Consider the following 20,102-nt stretch of genomic DNA (forward strand, 5'->3'; position numbering starts at 1 on the left):
CCCGCATCTCTAAAAATATTAAGGATAACTAGCATTTATATTCTACATTTCTATCTTTTCTAGCATTGATTCTTCCCATGTATCTCCCCTCTCCTCACATAACCTTTGGCAGCAGCACCAGGCTACTCTGCAAGTTCAGACTGCTTAAAACATTTGAAAACTTTTTTTATTTTTGATAAAAAATAAGAAATCTTCATAAGCACTGCTCATCAATTTTTAATCACTCTCACCAAATCTTTGCAAGAAATTAGGCTTCAAGCCACAGCCATAATTCGTTTGCCCTATAAGAAAACCCATTTCATGACAATTTCCTTGAATGCTGCCTGGCTCCTCTTGAGTGGGGGGAAAATAAAGGTTGCTGGATAGAGGGCGACCAGGGAGCTGTCAATCAAAGCAGTGCAAAGAGTACATGTGTTTCCTTGGTTCACTTCTAAAATTTTAAAAGAAAAAAACTAAGGTTTACAAATCAACAACATAGCCAAAACTTACAGGAATATTATGGTCCTTTCTTCCCTTATGTGAAGAAGCAACGTGAGCAAGGTACTGAATGACTTTCTTAGTATTCTCTGTCTTTCCGGCACCTGATTCACCCCTGAAAGAAATATTAACATCAGCTGTTTTAAAGAAAGCTTGACCATGCATTCCAAAATTACAATTGCTACCGCTGAACGAATCAGAACAAGAACTAGTAAAAAAAGAAAAGAAAAAGCAGGAAACAAACAAACAAACAAAACCTCACTGGCAGTAGTTAGGAAATTATTTTTTAAAAAAGATTAAATAAACCCAAATAAATATTCAAATAAACCCAAATAAAAATTCCTTAGTAGGTGGCAGTAAGACATCACAGGAAAATGTCCGTTACTCTTTTTTTTTTTTTTTTGGTTGCTAGGGGTAGAGGCTTCCACCAGAGAAATTAAATTTAAATTTATTAGTGTTTGTAAAAAATAAAAACTTCCACACCAGAAATATCTAGCACTGCAAACTGAAATCCTAAAACAATTCAATTATGAGGATATAATTTAAAGGAGCTGACAGGAACTTTGGAATGCCCACTGGTTACTGACACTGACCTTCAAAGCCACCCAAATCCTTCTTGATTCATCCTTTGAACTGGATAAGGACAATTCTCTCTTCTGCACCAACATGACCTCCTTAAGACCTTCCTACTGGCTGCTGGCCTTGCACACCAGGTTCTCTGACCCCAAGGACTGTGGCCTCACAAGTTAATAATTGCATTTGCTTCTCTTTACTTCTTTTTGTTTCCACATAACCTTACAAAGTGTTAGAACAAAGGCCATATGTAATTGGTTGTCAAAATGAGGGAAAAAATGAATTTTGTGGTGAATGGGGACAAATGCCATCACTTTATGAGATTCATATTTACAAATAAATAAAGCTGGTGACATTTCAAAAGTTTTTTGTTTTTTAAATTTCTACACAGAACTAAGCTTGAAAATTCAGAAGGTGCTGTGGGCACCGAGGGACAACTGAATTATGAGTTCTCTGCTCGAACACTTAAGGTTTCTCAAGACACAATCAAAGCAAACCTATAGTCATAATCAATGAAAGTCTCAATTTGGATTATAATACAAATCTTAATAGATTTGTAGATTAATTTTTTTAAAAAATTCAGAAACTCAAAAATGTTATATTGTCAATAAATAATCTAAGCATTTCCTCAAATGCTTGAAAATCTACTGTTTCTAACAAATCCCGGCATCATTCTTGGAACTGTACTTGGAATTGCAGTATATGAACTAGACACAACTTGGCTAGGGTGTAGCTCAGTGGTAAAGTGCTGCTCTGGCACGCAATGGGCCCTGGGCTTGATCCCCAGAACCATAAAACAAACAAACTGCAACTGTCCATGACTTAAAATTTTCAGTGGACTTACTGGATGTAACATCTTCCTGACTCTCTGCACTTAGATAACCTCAGTCTCTACCACAGGGAGGGCTGGGCAAAGTGATCCTACTGACCAGTTTTACAACCACGAGTAAGGAAACAATCTCCTCTGGGCCTCAGTATTCAATCTGTAAAATGTCGACAGATTTGATCTTTACTAATTCCTAGACTGCTGATACTAGGCATAGCCTACTTACTGATTTATAAGGATAGTTCATATATTAACTTTACTGAACACTTCTACTGTTTTATTACAAATAGTCCCCTTCTTTGTTTCTCCACCCAGAAGTTTTCGGAATCTTAGGTACTCCAATCTACAAGGTTTTAAAGTTTCTGCCAACCATTGATACTTAAAAAGGCCTGCTTTGAAATTATTTCTTCTAAACTTTCATTTTTATATCATCTGTATTATTAAATCCATCTGTATTTCCTTCTAGAACTTTGATGGTTTCATTTTTATAATTAAATCTTTCAGTAATCTGAAAAAAAAATATGGTTTGAGGTAACAATTTAATCTAATTTTTCCTCAAATAATTTGCCCATATCCTAATACACATGGTTGATGAAGACATTCATTCTCCAGTGATGACATGCTATCTTCATCTTGTATACTTATTTCTTATACATAATGGCCCATATAAGGCCGGTACCAAAATGCAGGAGTTAGGAAATTTGATTGGCCAGAGCACTGTTCTTCTTTGAAAAAAGTAGTCTCTGAGGTTTATTTTCTAGATAAATCTCCAGTAACTTTGTTCTACTATCCCTGAGCCATCTCTCTGTCCCACAAATAGAAACAATAGGTGTAATTTCAAGTTAAATGGCATCAATACACATACTTTTTTTTTTTTTTTTTTTTTTTTTAGGGAAAACAATGTTTTCTCATTGTCTTTCAGGTAATTTTTTTTTTAATCTTCCTTAGTTCAAAAAAAGCAAGGCCCTTGTTTTCCTTATTGATCTTTGATATCTCGGTATCTAGCTTAGCAGGTGCTTGATGTATACTGCTGACTGAATGAATATGGGTCCTATGCATTGATTCCTAGTGTCTTTTTTACATTTTTTTTGTTCCTGTCATTAACGTCAATATATATGCTACCTGGTTACCACTGGTCTGTAGATAAGGTAATGATTTTTCACTCATTCATTTCATAGCTCTTCCATTGAGCCATTTGACAAATATTTACAAATCAACTTCTGTGTGCCAGGCATTCTTCTAAGTGCTAGGGATAGAGCTGTGAAGGAAGTCCACGTCCTTGTGGAGCTTAAGTTTAGAAGAGACATAAAATAAACAAGCAAAACAAATGAGATAATTATAGGATGTGAGCAATGTTAGGAAGGAAATAAGACACTGAAAAGAAGGAAGTTAGAGAAGAAGGCACAGCTGCCTTCAGAAACCATGGTGAGGGAGACCCCTCCTGCGGGAGCAAGAGTTAGCAGGTGAACCGCTGGGGAAGGAGCTTGGGGCACACCAGAACCTGCTGGCCAGCTGCCAGGATTTCATATAACAATCAAGGCAGAGAGTGGCAGGGGACACTGATCAACCAGGGAGCAGATGGATGCCAGAGGCCCAGATGGATTTTATTCAAGTGTAACTTCTTAATAGCAATGAGAGGGGTTTCTGTGTTCCGATGTTAACTTTATTCAAAATACTTAGGATTTGGTGCTAATCTTGATATTGGCGGTTGGTTTCAAACAGGTCCTTTTTTATTATGTAAAGAAATGAGCCTCTCATTTAGCCTGATGATGACTTGTCTCAAAACCAGTTATGATGGTTGCTTTTCAGTTTAGTTTGTCTCTGTGGTTTCCCAGCTCACCCTGATCATTCATTGGACAGGGTCCTCAAAGCATTTTTTCCCAGCATGTCACCCTTATGCAGCTGTGCTTCACCAACTGCTCATGAACTTGGCTACATTTTTCCATATTTCAGATCTAAGATAACTTTGCTATAGAGAATACTGCTTCAATGATAGATGTGTATTCCCAAACTCCATTCCTAAGCCCCCCCCAAGAGGGCAGATTACAACTCTTAAATTCTCCATCATAATTTGGGAATGACAGCTCCTAACACAAAGGAGAAAAAATACAGTCTAACCAAAATATATAATTAGCACTCAAAAAACAGTGGTCATTATTGTCTGCTTCAATGTTCTTCTACTATATGCACATGAAAATTTGAATTACCACATTTTTAAGTTACTCATTTTCTACAGTTTTGGTATAGTGGTTGAAAATGAGGCCTATGGAATAAAACTGACTTACTTAGACACAAATCCTTCTCCTGCTCTGTAATAGTTTGGATCTTGATTGTTCCCTAAAGGCCTGTGTATTGAGAGCTTGGTCACCAGCCCATGGTGCTATCGGGAGGTAGAAGAATCTTTAGTAAATGGAATCTAGTGGAAGGAAGTTAGGTCATTTGATATCAGGACCCTCGCCTCTTCCTGGTGCCAAGAGACGAACAGCTTTGCTCCATCATGTGTTCCCAGCATTAACATTCTGTATAGCCAACAAGCCCCAAAGCAACAGAGACCAGTGACCCTAGGCTAAAGTCTCTGAAACCATAGTCAAAATAAACCTTTCCTCCTTATAAGTTGACTTACTTTAGGCATTTGTTACAGCAATGAAAAGCTAACTAGCACAAACTCCCTAGCTATAGGACTTTGGGCAAGTTACTTTGCTTTTTTGAGATTTGGTTTATAAATTAAAACAATCACTTCATGGAATAGATAATGCATGTAAGAGCCTAGCAGCGTGCCTGGCCAAAAGGCTCTCAAGAAATGTCAGTGCTATGAATAGCTATGCTGATGATCGCTGACGATCAATGATGACAATGACAGAAAAGACTTAAACAGAAGTTTACCCCCTAAGAGACCTCTGGTTTTAATATGAAGGAGATGGCAGAAAACATAATTCTTTTGGGGGGGGTGGTACTAGAGATTGAATCCAGAGGTGCTTAACCACTGAGCCACATCCCCAACCCTTTTTTATATTTTTTTAAAATTTAGAGACAGGGTTTCGTTGAGTTGCTTAAGGCCTTGCTAAGACGTGGAGGCTGGCTTTGAGCTTGTTGTCCTCCTATCTTAGCCTCCCTAGTCGCTGGGATTAGAGGCATGTGCCACTGTACCTGGCAGAAAATATAATTTGTGCAAAAAAAAAAAAAAAAAAAACCATAATGGGAAATGAAATATCTGTCCCAGATGGAAGCAGAGGAAATAAACACAGTTTGAACAAAAGCAAAGGGGTAAGAGAACCAAAAAGAAAACTCAGCAGACTTCTCTTGAAGAAAATTGGAAGAACCCTCAGGAAAGAGAGCAATAGGCCAAGCTTAATAGCAACGAGGGCAAAGGAAATCTGGGCTCATTTCTATCAACAAACTAAGATGTACAATGCAGCAGTTTCAGCCTTGCAGTGGCTGGTAGTTCCACCGCGGGTCTATGCAGGACCAGTTAGGGGAGAGATATGGAACCAACACCCTGCTCTTTTAGCTCTTAATGGCCTTCACAGAGGCCAAGTTAACCTAAAAACAAAACAGGAAGCCTTCTGGTTGGGGGTGCCCTGTGTCTGTTGAAGCACATTAAGGTAAAAAAAGATCAGGAGTTTCAACCTGAAGGCATTTGTGTTTTCTAGAGCTTTCACTAGCGTCTCAAAGTGATGTGCAATTCAAAACAAAAACATAAGGAACAACAATGTACAGAAGCAGGGAAGCATATGATTAATACAGGGTCAATTCTGGGATCTTTATTTCTTCTGTACCCTGATTTTCTTTTCTTTTCCTTTTTTTTTAAAGAGAGAGTGAGAGAAGAGAGAGAGAGAGACAGAGAGAGAGAGAGAGAGAGTGACATAACCCAGGTGCTAAGACTTACCTCTTAAATCTGCCTATTAATCGATGACAAATTTCAATCTAAAATGATATAGAGCTCACGTTTGCAATGGTCACTTTTGGTAACAGAAGTAAATTGATGCTCACTGATCTGTCAAATAGCAGCCATTCCCGAGGTATTTCTTGCTTTCAGACGTTCCTCAAAGTCCCTCTCAAAAATGGTTATCTGAGCTGTCAAGTCACTAAGTCTATAAGAGGTGTGAGTCCTCTACCTTTTGTTGGGCTGCATTTGGTTCAATTCCCACAGCCTCATGATAGATGGACCACAGCAAAGGCCTCCACTCTCCACTGTCTCCTGCTCACTTTGTAGTGTTTCCCTTGCCAAATCTGGCCTTGGCTGTGTGTCTAGCTTGGGAAAGGGGCAACAACAAATGGGACACAGCAGAATCCAGCCTTTACACATTGGAGCTTGCCCTCTTACTGTTCTTAGAACCCAACCCTCCTAAATTATTAACACATATTAATTATCTACCACCCCATTAAAAGCCAGGGCTAGACTCTGGAGAACAAGAGGAAATGAAGAAAAGCCAAGGCACCTGGGCTAAAAGCCAGCCACCCACAGCCACAGGAGTGAGTTCAGGAGCAAGTCTCAGGTGTGCCAGCTGAACCTGGTCCAGATAGCAGGGCCAACAAGCTGAGCCCAACCCAACTGCTGGGGAGCCTATGAAGCATGCTGATTTTTGTTGTTGGGTTTTGTTTTGCTTTGTTTTTTTGCAGCACTGGGGACTGAACCCAGGGCAGTTCTACCACAGAGCTACATACATCCCCAGGCCTTTTAAAAATTTTATTCTGAAACATTATCTTGCTAAATTGCCTAGGCTGACCTCCAACGTGCGATCCTCCTGCCTCAACATCCCCATTAATCGATCTTGCAGGCATTCTGCACCTGACAGAATCACACAGTTTTGACTGTAAGTTTCAGGATGGTTTATCATTTGGAAAAAGCCTATTTACAAAACTCCTTGAGGCTTAACAATGCCAGAAGAAAATTCACAGATCAAAACAGATGAATTCTCCTCAAACCTCCTGCCCTGCCACTCTTCCCATTCGGGTTAGATAGCACACTTTCTACTGCCCAGAAAGGAGAAACCACTAGATAAGAATGTTCTTGGTTCCCAACTGCCACCCCTACTTATCAGCTCTAGGACTCAGGCTTAATGGCCGTCACTGCAGAGGGCCAACTTGCCAAGCTCTGCCTCTCACGGTCCGCTTGGCTCATCAGTTCTCCTTCCTTCCTGCCCCCACACTGCTGCTCCAACTGTCTGCCTCTCACTTGCATTTCATCTCGACCTCATTAAAAACACCACCAATAATAGTACCAGACATCTGTTGAGCTTTCACACTACTCAACCACTGCTCTCCATGTTCTCCAACTGTTTGGAAGCAGTAGGTCTGTACTTGGTCTTTTGATTTCCTTTTCCAACCTTTTCACCTCCCCTCCATTCCTCAACTGGATCTGGCTTCTTCCTCTTCCTCATGCACTCGTTCACTTCCCCACACTCCATTCTCTGCAGCACACATTTCTGCACCCCTCATTTCATCAGATCACTCCTTTGATGCAATGCCTCCCTCCCCTGGATGCTGGGTCACATCCCCTCTTCCATGTTGGATCATTTTGGCCTTGGAAGCACTTCGTTCTCTGCCTGGCTCTTAAATGTTGCTTTTCCTTGGGATTCCATACACTACCTTCTCTCTCAGCATGTTTTCTCTTTCTTTCGTTCTTTTCCTTTTTTTTTTTGTACTAAGGATTGAATCCAGGGGCATTTAACCACTAAACACATCCCCAAACCATTTTTAAATTTTTATTATTTACAGACAAGTTGTTCACTAAATTGGTCAGGGCCTCACCAAGCTGCTGAGACTGGCTTTGAAACCTGACATCCTCCTGCCTCAGCCTTCCAAATTGCTGGGATTACAGGCATGCGCCACTGTGCCTGGCTTCTCAGCACATTTTTTCTAAGACAATCACGTTCACCATCCTTGGTTTCCACGAGCACCCATGCTGTTGACATCTCAGAGTTGCATTTCTAGCATGGACTGTTCTCGTCCCCAAGCCTTACGGCCAGCCATTTGTAGATGAGCCACAGTGATCTCAAGTGCAAGGTGTCCCAAAGCAAACTCATTATCTTCCACTCCAATCTGTTCTTCCTTCTCTGCTCCCAGGCCAGGAGAGATCTTAATTCCATCAATAACTGCTTCTCTCTTTGCTTTTTTCTCAGGCATGTACATCACCAAGGAAGTCTGTCTTCTAAACTGAACACCAGTTACATTCAATTGCTTCTGTCTGGGTTCACAATCAGTACCTGAAGTCACCACCATCTCTTGCCTAGATAACTGAACAGGCTCCTAAGTGGTCTCTCTGTTTCTTCTTCCTCCAGACTGCAGTCAGAGTGGCCTTTCTAATGTGCAAATCTAAGCATGTCCTGTTGTGGACTGTTTTATTCAGCTGTGAATCTCTAGATTTAGCACACAGTACACAAGACACATGCTCTGTAAATGCTTATAGAGTAAAACAAATAAATTGTTGAAATGTCTAGTAGTCCTACACTTAAACATACAAAACAAAGATACAAATTTCACAGACCAACACTGTAAAATGTGTGAAAAGCCCAGTTTGACAATCAAACAATAACACCAAATTTAAGCAATTTATATAATCTTAGTCTTAAAATAACTTACAAAGTTTACTTCAAACTCTTGCTCTACTTCCCCCTCCCATATACAAAAAATGATTTTCCACTTTCCAAAAAAAAAAAAATCAAAACAAGTCTGAACATTCAACATTTACTTACGTGCAAAGAATTGACTGGTCCTCGCGATCTATAAAACAGAGCAAAACAAAAAAGAAAGTGACGATTTGCCTGGTTTTATAATATTTGATATAATAAAGTTACATTAATAGCCTATACAATATTAGCAACTCTCTTCTCAAGCTAAGTTAAATCCTTTCTGTCCCAATTAGTCCTAAATCTAATCCAGTTCACTCATTATCACCTATTATGGTTCTAGATTCTCTGGGGGTCACTAACTGACCCAACTCTCCCTACACCTCTTGGCCTAGATGACTTCAGATGCCTGATCAACCTTGATCCTCAAACCCTGCTGCATATCAAATTCAACCAGGTAGTTCTAGAAAAATCTTACTTTCTGGAGCTCCAGCCTGGAGAAGTCATTCTCAGGGAGGTAGGGACTGAAAATAACACCCCCACCCCATGATCCTGAGGGCTGGCCAGGTGTGGAAAGCATTGCTTTTCTGGACAGCTTCAAGAATAATCATGACCAGAGAGGAACCATTATTAATCTGATCTTAAAGGAGAAAAAGGTATCAAACACTGAATGAGAAGGTTGAAGGATGAATATTTATATGAGTTTAACCACTAAATCAAAATGTTACACAGACCAACTATAACAAAGGAACATATAATGGTAAAATCAAACATGGTTTCACAGTAAAAAAAAAAATTCATATTTTAAAGTGACTGAATCATTTAAGGATTCAACTAAATTTTTCAAATGAAAAAGTGAAATTCAAATTAATTAACATTTAGCTCATGGAAAAAATTACCAGCATAGGATATATGATTTCTGATTACTTATAAGAATTATTATCCCTATTTTTCAGAGAAGGGAATATTCCTCAGGAAAGTTGGATAATCCTTTTAAGTCATGCAGCTACAAGGGGCAAGGATGCTGAGACCAGAACTCAGGCCTGTCTGCCTGAGCACTTGTGTCCTTAACATGACTAAACAAGTTTGCCTTTGCTCCAAAAAAGTGTTGTAGTCACAGGGCCTGGCCCCGGTAGCTGTTCTGTCACTACCTATCTACGCTTGCTTTTCCTCTGGTAGATGCCATCGGTACCCAGTAAGGACCTCACTGTAGTTCTGGCATGAATAATTCACTATGTCATACTCTTTTACACACTATTAGTAAAATAAACCAATCTACTTATTCTATGTTTAAACTGAGTTGAACAAAGAGCCTATTCATGTCCTGACTCTGAAGTTTAATTTAATTCTTTTATTAAATATATACTTCTTATCTTTAATTACACATAATTATACATACATATGGGATACAATGTGACATTTCAATATATGTATACAACGTGTACTCATCAAATCGGGGTAACTAGCATATTCATCAACTCAGATATTTATCATTTCTTTGTATTTGGAACACTGAAAATCTTATTTACTAGCTATTCTGAAATAACAATTGTTGTCAACAACAGTTACCCTACTGTGCCGGATTAAAAGTCATCCTCCTATCCATCTGTATACCTGTATCCATTAACTATCCTTTCTATCCCCCCCTCCCCCTAATTTAATTCCTTTTTTTGAGAGGGGAAACTGAAAATTGAACCCAGGAGCACTTTATCACTGAGCTACACTTCCAGTCCTTTATTTTATTTTTTAATTTTGAGACAGAATCACACTAAGCTGCTGAGAGTCTTACTAAGTTCTGAGGCTGGTCTTGAACTTGTGATTCTCTTGCCTCAGGACCCTGAATAGCTGGGATTATAGACATTTGCCACTGTGCCTGCTCCCCTAACTCAATTCTTTTCTTTCTTTCTGTTTTTTAGTTGTTGATATAATTTCATATTTATTTATTTATATGTAGTGCTGAGACTCGAACCCAGTGCCTCACAGGCAAGTGCTCTACCACTGAGCCACAAATCCAGCCCCTAATTTAATTCTTAATAGCTCAGAACCACTGTGTTAATCCTCTTTCTGCTGCCACAGGCAACATTCTCAGTAAAGGACCAATATTTGCCTCCTTTGTTCATTTACTTTCAAGAGATTCCAACTTGCTCTTCCTAGATCCACAACCACTCAGATACCTCCTGTGGGTCCCTGAAATCTCATCTCAGTTTTATTTCCTCTAGGAAACATTCTCAGACACCCTCCCTCAGCTGCCTCATCTGTTAAGAAAAATTTGTAACTAGACAAAACTATTCTGCAATTGAGGTCCCGCAATACTGTCTTGAGATCCAAGACCGTTTTATTTCATTATTCCCAGCATTATCAGCTTTAGCGGGCCCTCACTATTTTTTTTTAATATATATTTATTTATTTATAGTTGTAGTTGGACACAGAACCTTTATTTATTTTTATATGGTGCTGAGGGTCGAACCCAGGGCCTTGCACATGCTAGGCGAGCGCTCTACTGCTGAGCCACAAACTAGCCCCCTCACTAGCTTTAATAAAGGTCTCCTGAGAGAAATCCAGTGCTGGGTACCTTGCTGGACACTGGCAAGATGGTGGGAACTGCAATCTGGGATTCTAGTTCCAGCCCTACCAGCTCTGTATCTACTAATGAGTATTTATTCCTTGCTGGTCCTTCAAGATAAAACCCATGATTTTTACCAAATTTTTGGCATAAATAACTTTCATAAGAGTTCATGCACTCTGCTGTATTCTTTATATACTATTAGTAAAATAAACCAGTGTATTCATATATTCTATGTTTAAATTGAGCTGTTCAAAGAGCATATTAATATTCTGACCTGAAGTTTAAACCTTCATATGTGACTTTCAGACCCCCACACTCTCCCGGTCTGAGCAATTCTATAGAACTCATTATACCAGGGTTTTGGTAAGTTTTCTGAACTGGTTTGCACATTAAAGAAATCAAAACACAGGGTGTGGCTGAGTGATAGAACACTGGGTTCCATTCCTAGCATTGCAAAGAAATAAAGAAATAAAAATACACAAAAATTAAACCAAATTAAATACCCCCCTAATTCATTCAGAACAGCTGTCTTCCTGTATCTGTAATGCCAATTTTTTTTTTCATTACTAGAGATTGAACCAAGGCCTCACTCCTGCTAGACAAATGCCCTATCACTGAGCTACAACCCCAGGCCCATCATCTGAAACTTGAGACACCACAATCTGCCCTTCAAATCTGCTCCACACTTCATACCCCAGTGCTACTTGTCACTTCCACTACCACCACCACCACCAAAAACTCTCTATTCTAGCCAGATCCATCTAGCTAACTTTGGACATTACTTTCTTCATCAGTTAATAAGGGGGTGCTCCAAGATTCTCTCCAACTGTATTAATACTCCTCCCGCTCCTGCTTCAGGGAATCCTTTCCATCCTTCAAGGACCAAATGAAGCACCTCAACAGTTTACAATAGTCTTTTACTCTAAAATCCTACAAATGTAATTGGACACAATCTTAAAGTGATATTTAAGGGGAAAAAGTTTACTTTCAAAAGCGCAGCTAGTCTTCTAAAGACTCGTTTGATAGCTCAGTATTTTCCAAAGCACCTTCCAAAAATCACATGAGGAGGTACTCAAAAAAATCCATGTTGAATTAAGTCATATTTTCAACAGTGATCTCAGCTCCTACCTTAAAAGATGAGGAAAGAGCAAATTAAGCCCAAATATTTATGTTCAGAACAGAAATCAATGCAAAGGAAATCAGAAGAAAGAAAAACAACAACAAAAATCAATGAAATAAAATGTTGATTCTTTGAGAAGACTGATTTTGATATATTTCCAGATAAACTGATTAGGAAAAAGGAGAAAGACACAAATACCAATATCTGGAATAAGAAAGGGATTTGTGCAGATCCCACAGATATTAAAAGAATAATAAGGAAATAGCAGAAACCACTTTAGGCCAAAATATTTGACAACTAATATGAAAGGGATAATTTCTTTAAAAGATACAAATTACTGCTAGGAGTCATGCTTGGAAGCAAGAGGATTACAAGTTCCAGAATAGCCTAGAAAACTTAGTGAGGCTCTGTCTCAAAATTTTAAAAAATATATAAAGGGCTAGGGATGTAATTCAGAAGTAGAGCTCCCCTAGGTTCAATACCCAGCACAGCAAGGAGGAGGAGATACCAAAAAAAAAAAAAAAAAAAAAAAAGCTAAAGCTTACACAAGAGGAAACAGTAACTTGAATAGACCCATCTCGCTGGGGATGTGGCTCAAGCAGTAATGCGCTCGCCTGGCATGTACGAGGTGCTGGGTTCGATCCTCAGCACCACATAAAAATAAAATAAAGATGTTGTGTCCACCGAAACTAAAAAATAAATATTAAAAAATTCTCTCTCTCTCTCTCTCTCTCTCTCTCTCTCTCTCTTCTCTCTCAAAGAAAAAAATATTAAAAAAAAAAAAAAGAATAGACCCATCTCTATCAAAGAAATCAAATCTGTAATTAAAAACCTTCCCACAAAGAAAACATAGCTTCCCGGTAAATTCTATAAAACATTTAAGGAAAAAATTATAATGACTCTGTACAAAGTCTTCAGAAAACCAAAGAAGAAACATTTCATAACTCAAAGAGATAAGACTTAGCTGATGCTAAAACTGGAAAAAAGACATTACAATAGGAAAAAAAAATAACAGCTCCCATAAACAAAGGCACAAAAGTTCTTCCCATTTCCCATTTTTATGAGCCCTAATCTAATAATGATTTTTTTTTCTTTTCCATTGTGTATAATGATGCATAATAGTGGAATCTGTTGTATTCTCATGCATGCACACAATATAACAATATAATTTGGTTGATTTCATTACCTCCCTCTTCCTCTCCTCCTCCATCCTCGTGATCCCCCTCTTCTATTCTACTATGGGTTTCCTTTCTATTTTCATGAGATTCCTTCCCCCCAACATACATCTTCTTTTTCCCCCTTTTTTCTAACTTCCACATGAGGAAAAAAATGTATAACCCTTGACCTTGTGAGTTTGGCTTATTTTGCATAACATAATGTTTTCAAGGTTTGTTTGGCTATTAGAATCATGCTGCTGGCCAGGGTTGAGGCTCTGTGGCTCAGTGGTAGCGCGCTTGCTTAGCATGCGTGAGGTCCTAGGTTTAATGCCTGGCACCATATAAAAATTACAAAAATAAAGGTATTTAAAAAAGAAAAAAGAATTGTGCTGCTAGGAACATGGGTATGCAGGTACCACTACAGTACACCAACACTAATTCTTTAGGATAAACACCAAAGAGTGGTATAGCTGGGTCATATGTTGGTGGTTCCTTGCCTAGTTTTTTAAGGAACTTCCATACTGGTTTTATTCATCTACAATCTAAAGGCACAAAAACTCTTAACAACATGTTAGCAACTGAAATCTAGCAAGTGGTATTTATCCTAGAAACACAAGGCTAGTTTAACATCCCAAAAGTAAACCATTTAATTCACTTTATCCATAAAGAAAGAAAAACCACTGGTTCACTAAGTAGATGTAGATGTTGACAAAACTAATTACCCATTCATTATTAAAAAAAAATTAGCAAACAAGGACTACAAGGGAACTTCAGCCCATTGAAGGGTATCTTAAAACAAAACAAAAACCAAAGAACCACAATTAAACATCATCTTTAATGGTGAAAAACTGAATGTTGTACCTCTAAGATCAGGACCAAAGCAAGGGTGTCTATTCGCAGCACTCCTATTTAACATAACCAAACAAGGGAAGACATTAAAGGCACAGACTGGGAAGGAGAATAATAGAATAACAAGGAACAATGTATCTATTTGAGGAAGAATGAGTGTCTAGACAGAAAATTGCAAAGAATCTACAAAAAAATAAAAAATAAAATAAAATTCAACATACATTTTTAAAACCCTACTTCTATATATTAATAGTGAACAATTGGAAGTTTAAATTTCAAAAGTTCCATTTAAAACTAAAAAACAAAAAATATTTAATTATACTAAGGAGGGTATATGCTATACTTATTAATCCAACAAAACGTGCAAGACTTGTATGCTAAAAACAATTAGAAAATTTGAAAGAAATCAAAGGAGATCTGTATTCATAGAGACACAAACCGTATTCATGAATTGGAGGATTCAATATTATTGTCAATTCTGCCCCAATCGATCTATAGATTCATGCATTCCATTCAAAAATGTCAGCAAGATTTTTTGAGGGAGAAACTGACTAACTGATTTCTAAAATTTGTATGTAAGAAAAGTCAAAAAGGAACTAGAATAGACAAAACAAATTTTAAAAAGAACAACAATAGAAGACTCATACTATCTAGTTTCAAGATTTACTACAAAGCTATTGTTTTGTCAAGCAGTGTAATATTGATAAAAGACATACAGATCAAAGAAACAGAGAGCCCTATAATAGACTTCTGGTGGTTTTCAAAAAAGGCAATTCATTGAAGAAACAAATAATGTTCTCAACAAACACTGATAGAACAATTGGCTAGTCAGATGCAACCTCAATTCATACTATCCATGTACATACAAAAATTAACTCAAAATAGATTATGGACTGGAAGAAAAAACTGAAAATCACTTATGTAATAAATTATATGTATCTGAAAGAACACAAGAGTTATCAAAACTGAACAATAAGAAAATAAACTAGGGCTGGGATTGTGGCTCTGTGGCAGAATGCTTGCCTCATACATCTGAGGCACTAGGTTCGATCCTCAGCACCACATAAAAATAAAATAAAGGTATTGTGTCCATCAACAACTAAAAATAAAATATTTTTTAAAAAAGAAAAGAAACTATCCAATTAAAAGAAAAAGTTCAAAAGATATAGATACAGAGATGCCAAATAAGCACATCAAAAGATTAGGGAAATGTAACTTAAAAACACAATGAGAAACCACAACAGAACTATTCAAAGACACTACAATTTAACTGACAATACCAAATGCTAACAAGGATCGGAACAACTGGAACCCATCCCTTGCTGGTAGGAATGCAAATTGGCACAGCTACTTTGGAAAACAGTTTTGTAATTTCTTACAAATTTAAACATAAAACTACCATATGACTCAGTAATCCTATGTCTAGGTACAAACCCAGGTAAAATGAAAACTTTACATTCACAAAATCTAACTAATTGTCAAAACCTGTAAAGAATCAAAATGTCCTTCAGATGTAAATGAATGAATAAACTATAAACACGCAATTCAACATTTTAAAAATAAGTGAACTAGTGGTGAATGATCTCAATTACACTATGCTAATGTGATGCCACTCTCAAAAGGCTAAATTATGACATTCAGGAAATGCCAAAGCTGTAGTGTTTATTTCTAGCATTTATTAATTTGGGGGCTATAGTAAAGGATAATTAGGAATATCTAAGAAAGCTACTGATTTTTGTACATTTTAAACAACTGCCCTATGAAATCAGTCCCCCCCCTCCCTAATCCTTCTATTCTCCATATTCTTACCATAGCCTAGTTTTCTTCGTATGACTTATCAGTTTAAAAAAAAACTGGTATACTATAGTTATTCATAATAATGGGATTCATTATCAATACTGTCTTTGTTTCCCCAAAGAAAAAAGTTTGCTAACAGTGTCAGTAGAAGGACTTTACCTCATTTTAGCTTCACAGGGCAAAGGGTGATCTTTTCTGTTGTCTATATTTCTTCATTAAGAGATTCAATCCATAGATTTAAGAAGACTATAATTCATTATAAAATATTCCTTTTCCTGACATAAAATGATGCTTTTTGTTTCTGTTTTTGCCTTTCAGTTTATTTTAGATAGATGCTTTCTTTTTATATGCAAGTGGCTAAGGTATGTGTCCATCCTTAATCTTTTATTATTTTGCTACTTGGAGATGTCTTTCTTGTAAATAGTATATGATTGTGTTAGGCTGTCTCTTATTAATAGGGTGTTAAAGTATTTAACGTTTGTTGTTGTCAATACTGTATTTGATGTCATGGTTACTGTCTTTCTACAGCATTCCTTGGTGTTTCTTTCTGGGGAAAGCTGTTTTCCTTGCTTTTATTTCTCCTAATGTAAAAACTTGTATTCAGTTTCACAAAATAATCTACATTTCATATAAATATACATTTTAATGCACATCAATCCTATTCTTAAAAGAGAGCAGGATGCAGGTCTATCACACTAAGGAAGTGTATCAGTCATTTATTCTTTCTATAAATTAATTTTATTTATGGTGCTGAGGATCGGATCTAGCACCTTGCACATGCTAGGTGAGCACTCCACCGCTGAGCCACCACCCAGCCCCTATAAGTCATCTTTCAACATGGCTGCTCTCAACACCTGCTACTTGGAGGAGCCATCCTTTAACTCATCACTGACTGATAGAATAATTGGTTGCTTCCAGTGTTTCTCAGAAAGCTATTAGTGATTATCCTTCATCCAAAACAATGGCAAATGAGATCTATAAATTAAGAAATATAACCAAGGGGAAAAAAAAGGAATTTTTAGGAATAGGTGAAGGCAAGTTCAAAGAGCAACAAGCACAGACTATAGGAGGGCAAAGGGCACCAGGGGGTGTCTCAAAGCCAGGAAAGACTGAGAAATTCTGGGATGTGCTTCTGTGCATTGGAAGAAGGTGTGTACTTCTGTCAAATTAATGTAGTAAATTGCAAAACTGTCCTGTTTCCCAAGTGGGAAAATTTCTAACCACAGGGAAAACAGCAAATTATCTAAGAAAGGAAACATGATCAGAGGGCAAATAATTTGAATACTGACTACTAAAATGCAAAAACACATCGATTTAACTTCTATCAGGAAGATAAAGGGGGAGGGTTTAGATAAATTAAAATTATTCTTTCATAATAGGAACCTGCAGATAATACTTGAAGTACAAAAAGAAAGAATGGCATAATCTTGTTACTTGCAAATATGTAGATAAAGAATAAAAAATTGTTAAAATTCCTCTGAAGAGGGAATCTAGAATGAGCAGGGGTGGAACAGGCATCTCCTATTTTTTCAGTAAGGTAGTAACCTTTACTGTGTATTTATTATTTTTTAAAAATACCTTCATATATTTCTTCCATAAAAAGTAAAAATTAATTTAAACACTCTATTTTCTTTGACAAACTCTCAAACTCTGACCTTGGTGCTACATATTCTTCATTGTCTAGTGGTCTTAATCTGTTTAGATACCACAGGAATCACTCTCTCTTTTTTTTTTTTTTTTTTTTTTAGAGAGAGAGAGAGAGAGAGAGAGAGAGAGAGAGAGAGAGAGAGAGAGAATTTTTTTGATATTTATTTTTCAGTTCTCAGCGGACACAACATCTTTGTTTGTATGTGGTGCTGAGGATCGAACCCGGGCTGCATGCATGCCAGGCGAGCGTGCCACCGCTTGAGCCACATCCCCAGCCCAACAATCACTCTTAAGATGAAGACAGACTTTACTTCTAAAACTGCTTGGGCCTCATGACTAGATGTAAAGGTAGATCTTCAACAATCTCTTCAAATTCTCCAAGGGGGCACTGTTCTGGTTAAGTTTATTTCTAATCAAGCTTGTTTGTTTCAGGTACTGTAGAACCTTTATTATTCCTGGTGGTTCTCTGTCCTTGGTCACACTTGCCAGATATTTGTCTATTTTATGTTTTCTTCATGGATCCAGCTCTCAACTGTACTAATGGTTCTCTGAAAATATGTACTCTTTTGTTCCAATCCATTAATGTCTTTACATGTTTTTCCTCTTGTTTTGGTTCATTTTATTGCTGTACTTTCAAAGACCTTTTTTTTTTAATTATCATTGTGAAAGGTCACACAGAAAAGTTCACAAGATAATTTGCCACTCAATAAATCACCATAAAGTTGTCTTTTATCTATCTTGCAGAGTAAAGAGTAAATGGCCTTATTCCTCTATAATTTTTGTTTACTAATAAGAACACTATAACTATGAATTGTTTTTTTTAAACTTTTTAAATATATCTTTATTTAATTTTTACGTGGTGCTGAGATCAAACCCAGCATGCTAGGCAAGTGCTCTACCACTCAGCCCTAGCCCCAGTCCCATGAACTGTTTATTAAAGTGACTTTTGCCACAACTAAATTTTTTATGTGTTATTTTGTTGTGGTTAATTTCTAAAGAAGCTATTAGGTAAGTTTTGATTTCCTCTTTTATCAAAAAGCCATACAGATGAATGATTAATAGCAAAACCAGCAAGAACTCATTAAACACTCCCACAAAAACAAACCGACTTGGAAATCTTTTTATTGTTAATATTTTATTTATTATACTGTGGTCAAAGGAACTAAGACTTTTATTGGTGACCTACTATAGAACTTTTACCAAGTTTACAATTGGTGCTCTCTGCTTGACAGGCAGTAGTACTATACATACATTTTTCAATACAAACTTGCTAACTTGTGATAAATTTAAATCACATGTTTTATATTCTTTTTCCCTCCTACTTAATATGTCAAATTCTGAAAGAAATACATTACAACTCCCTCTGTAAATTTGGTCACATTCTCCTTGTATTTCTAATAGCTATTGGATTAAATATTTGATGCATTGACAATGGTGTATAGGTAAGTATCATCTGTCTCTTCTAGGCAACCACGTCATAGTATTTCTACCACCAACCTCTCTTCCTTTCTAAATCTCAACTGAAATCTTGCTGTCACCCTGAGAATACAGCAAAATTTTCACAAGCTGCTGCCACTAAATCATACCTACCTACCCTCCTACCTACCTACCCTACCTACTTACCCACCCTACCTGTAGACACTGTTTCAAAAATATGGTGTGTGAAAAGAAGGAGGAAAGAACAGCTTTTAGGCATAGGCAAAAACTTTCTGAATAGGACCCCTAAAGCTCAGGAAGTAACTCCAAGTGTTAATAAATGAGACAGCATCAAGTTAAAAAGCCTCTGCCCAGCAAAGAAAATGCTTAGGAATGGGAAGAGGGAACCTACAGAATGGGAGAAAAGCTTTACTAGCTACTATTCTGACAGATAATTAAAATCTAGACAATATAAAAAACTCAACTTTACACCAAAAAAATCAAATAACTCAATTAATAAAAGGGCACATGAATTAAGTAGACACTTCTCAAAAAAAGAAATACAAATGGCAAATAAATACAGGAAAAAATGTTCAACAATTACGGAAATGCAAATCAAAACTATACTGAGATTTCATCTCATACCAGTCAGAAGGGAAGTCATCAAGAATGTAAATAAAAATAAGTCCTGGAGGGGATGTAGATAAAAAGGAACACTTTTACACTATTGATAAGATTGTAAATTAGTACAACTACTATGGAAATCAGTATAGAGGCTCCTCAAAAGACTAGGCATGGGGCTGGGGATGTGGCTCAAGCGGAAGAGTATCACCTGGCATGTGTGCGGCCCAGGTTCGATCCTCAGCACCACATACAAAGAAAGATGTTGTGTCTGCCGAAAAACTAAAAATAAATAATATTTTTAAAAAAAGACTAGGCATATTACCCTGAATTAAAGTTATCATACTACAGTGATCTATGCATACCCATATTTATAGCAGCACAATTCACAATAGCCAAACTATGGAATCAGCCAAGGTGTCCATCAATGCATGAAGGAACGAAGAAAATGAACACAATAAATATATACACAATGGAGTTTTAT

The 20,102-nt window shown here is 37.1% G+C and overlaps 1 protein-coding gene across 7 annotated transcripts in view; it reads right to left on the reverse strand.

Moving 5' to 3' along the window:
* Positions 1-20,102, reverse strand: part of Myh10 (myosin heavy chain 10) — a 134,939-nt gene that overhangs the window by 84,705 nt on the left and 30,132 nt on the right. For all 7 annotated transcript variants that reach the window (XM_078042867.1, XM_005332861.4, XM_078042869.1 and 4 more), the window contains exons 4-5: positions 8,572-8,599; positions 490-592 (exon numbers count right to left, since the gene is read on the reverse strand). In XM_078042867.1, the coding sequence (XP_077898993.1) occupies positions 490-592; positions 8,572-8,599 (131 nt within the window). The remainder of the gene's footprint in view (positions 1-489; positions 593-8,571; positions 8,600-20,102) is intronic.

Source organism: Ictidomys tridecemlineatus, chromosome 3 (genome assembly GCF_052094955.1).
Source record: "Ictidomys tridecemlineatus isolate mIctTri1 chromosome 3, mIctTri1.hap1, whole genome shotgun sequence".
Lineage (NCBI taxonomy): Eukaryota > Metazoa > Chordata > Mammalia > Rodentia > Sciuridae > Ictidomys > Ictidomys tridecemlineatus.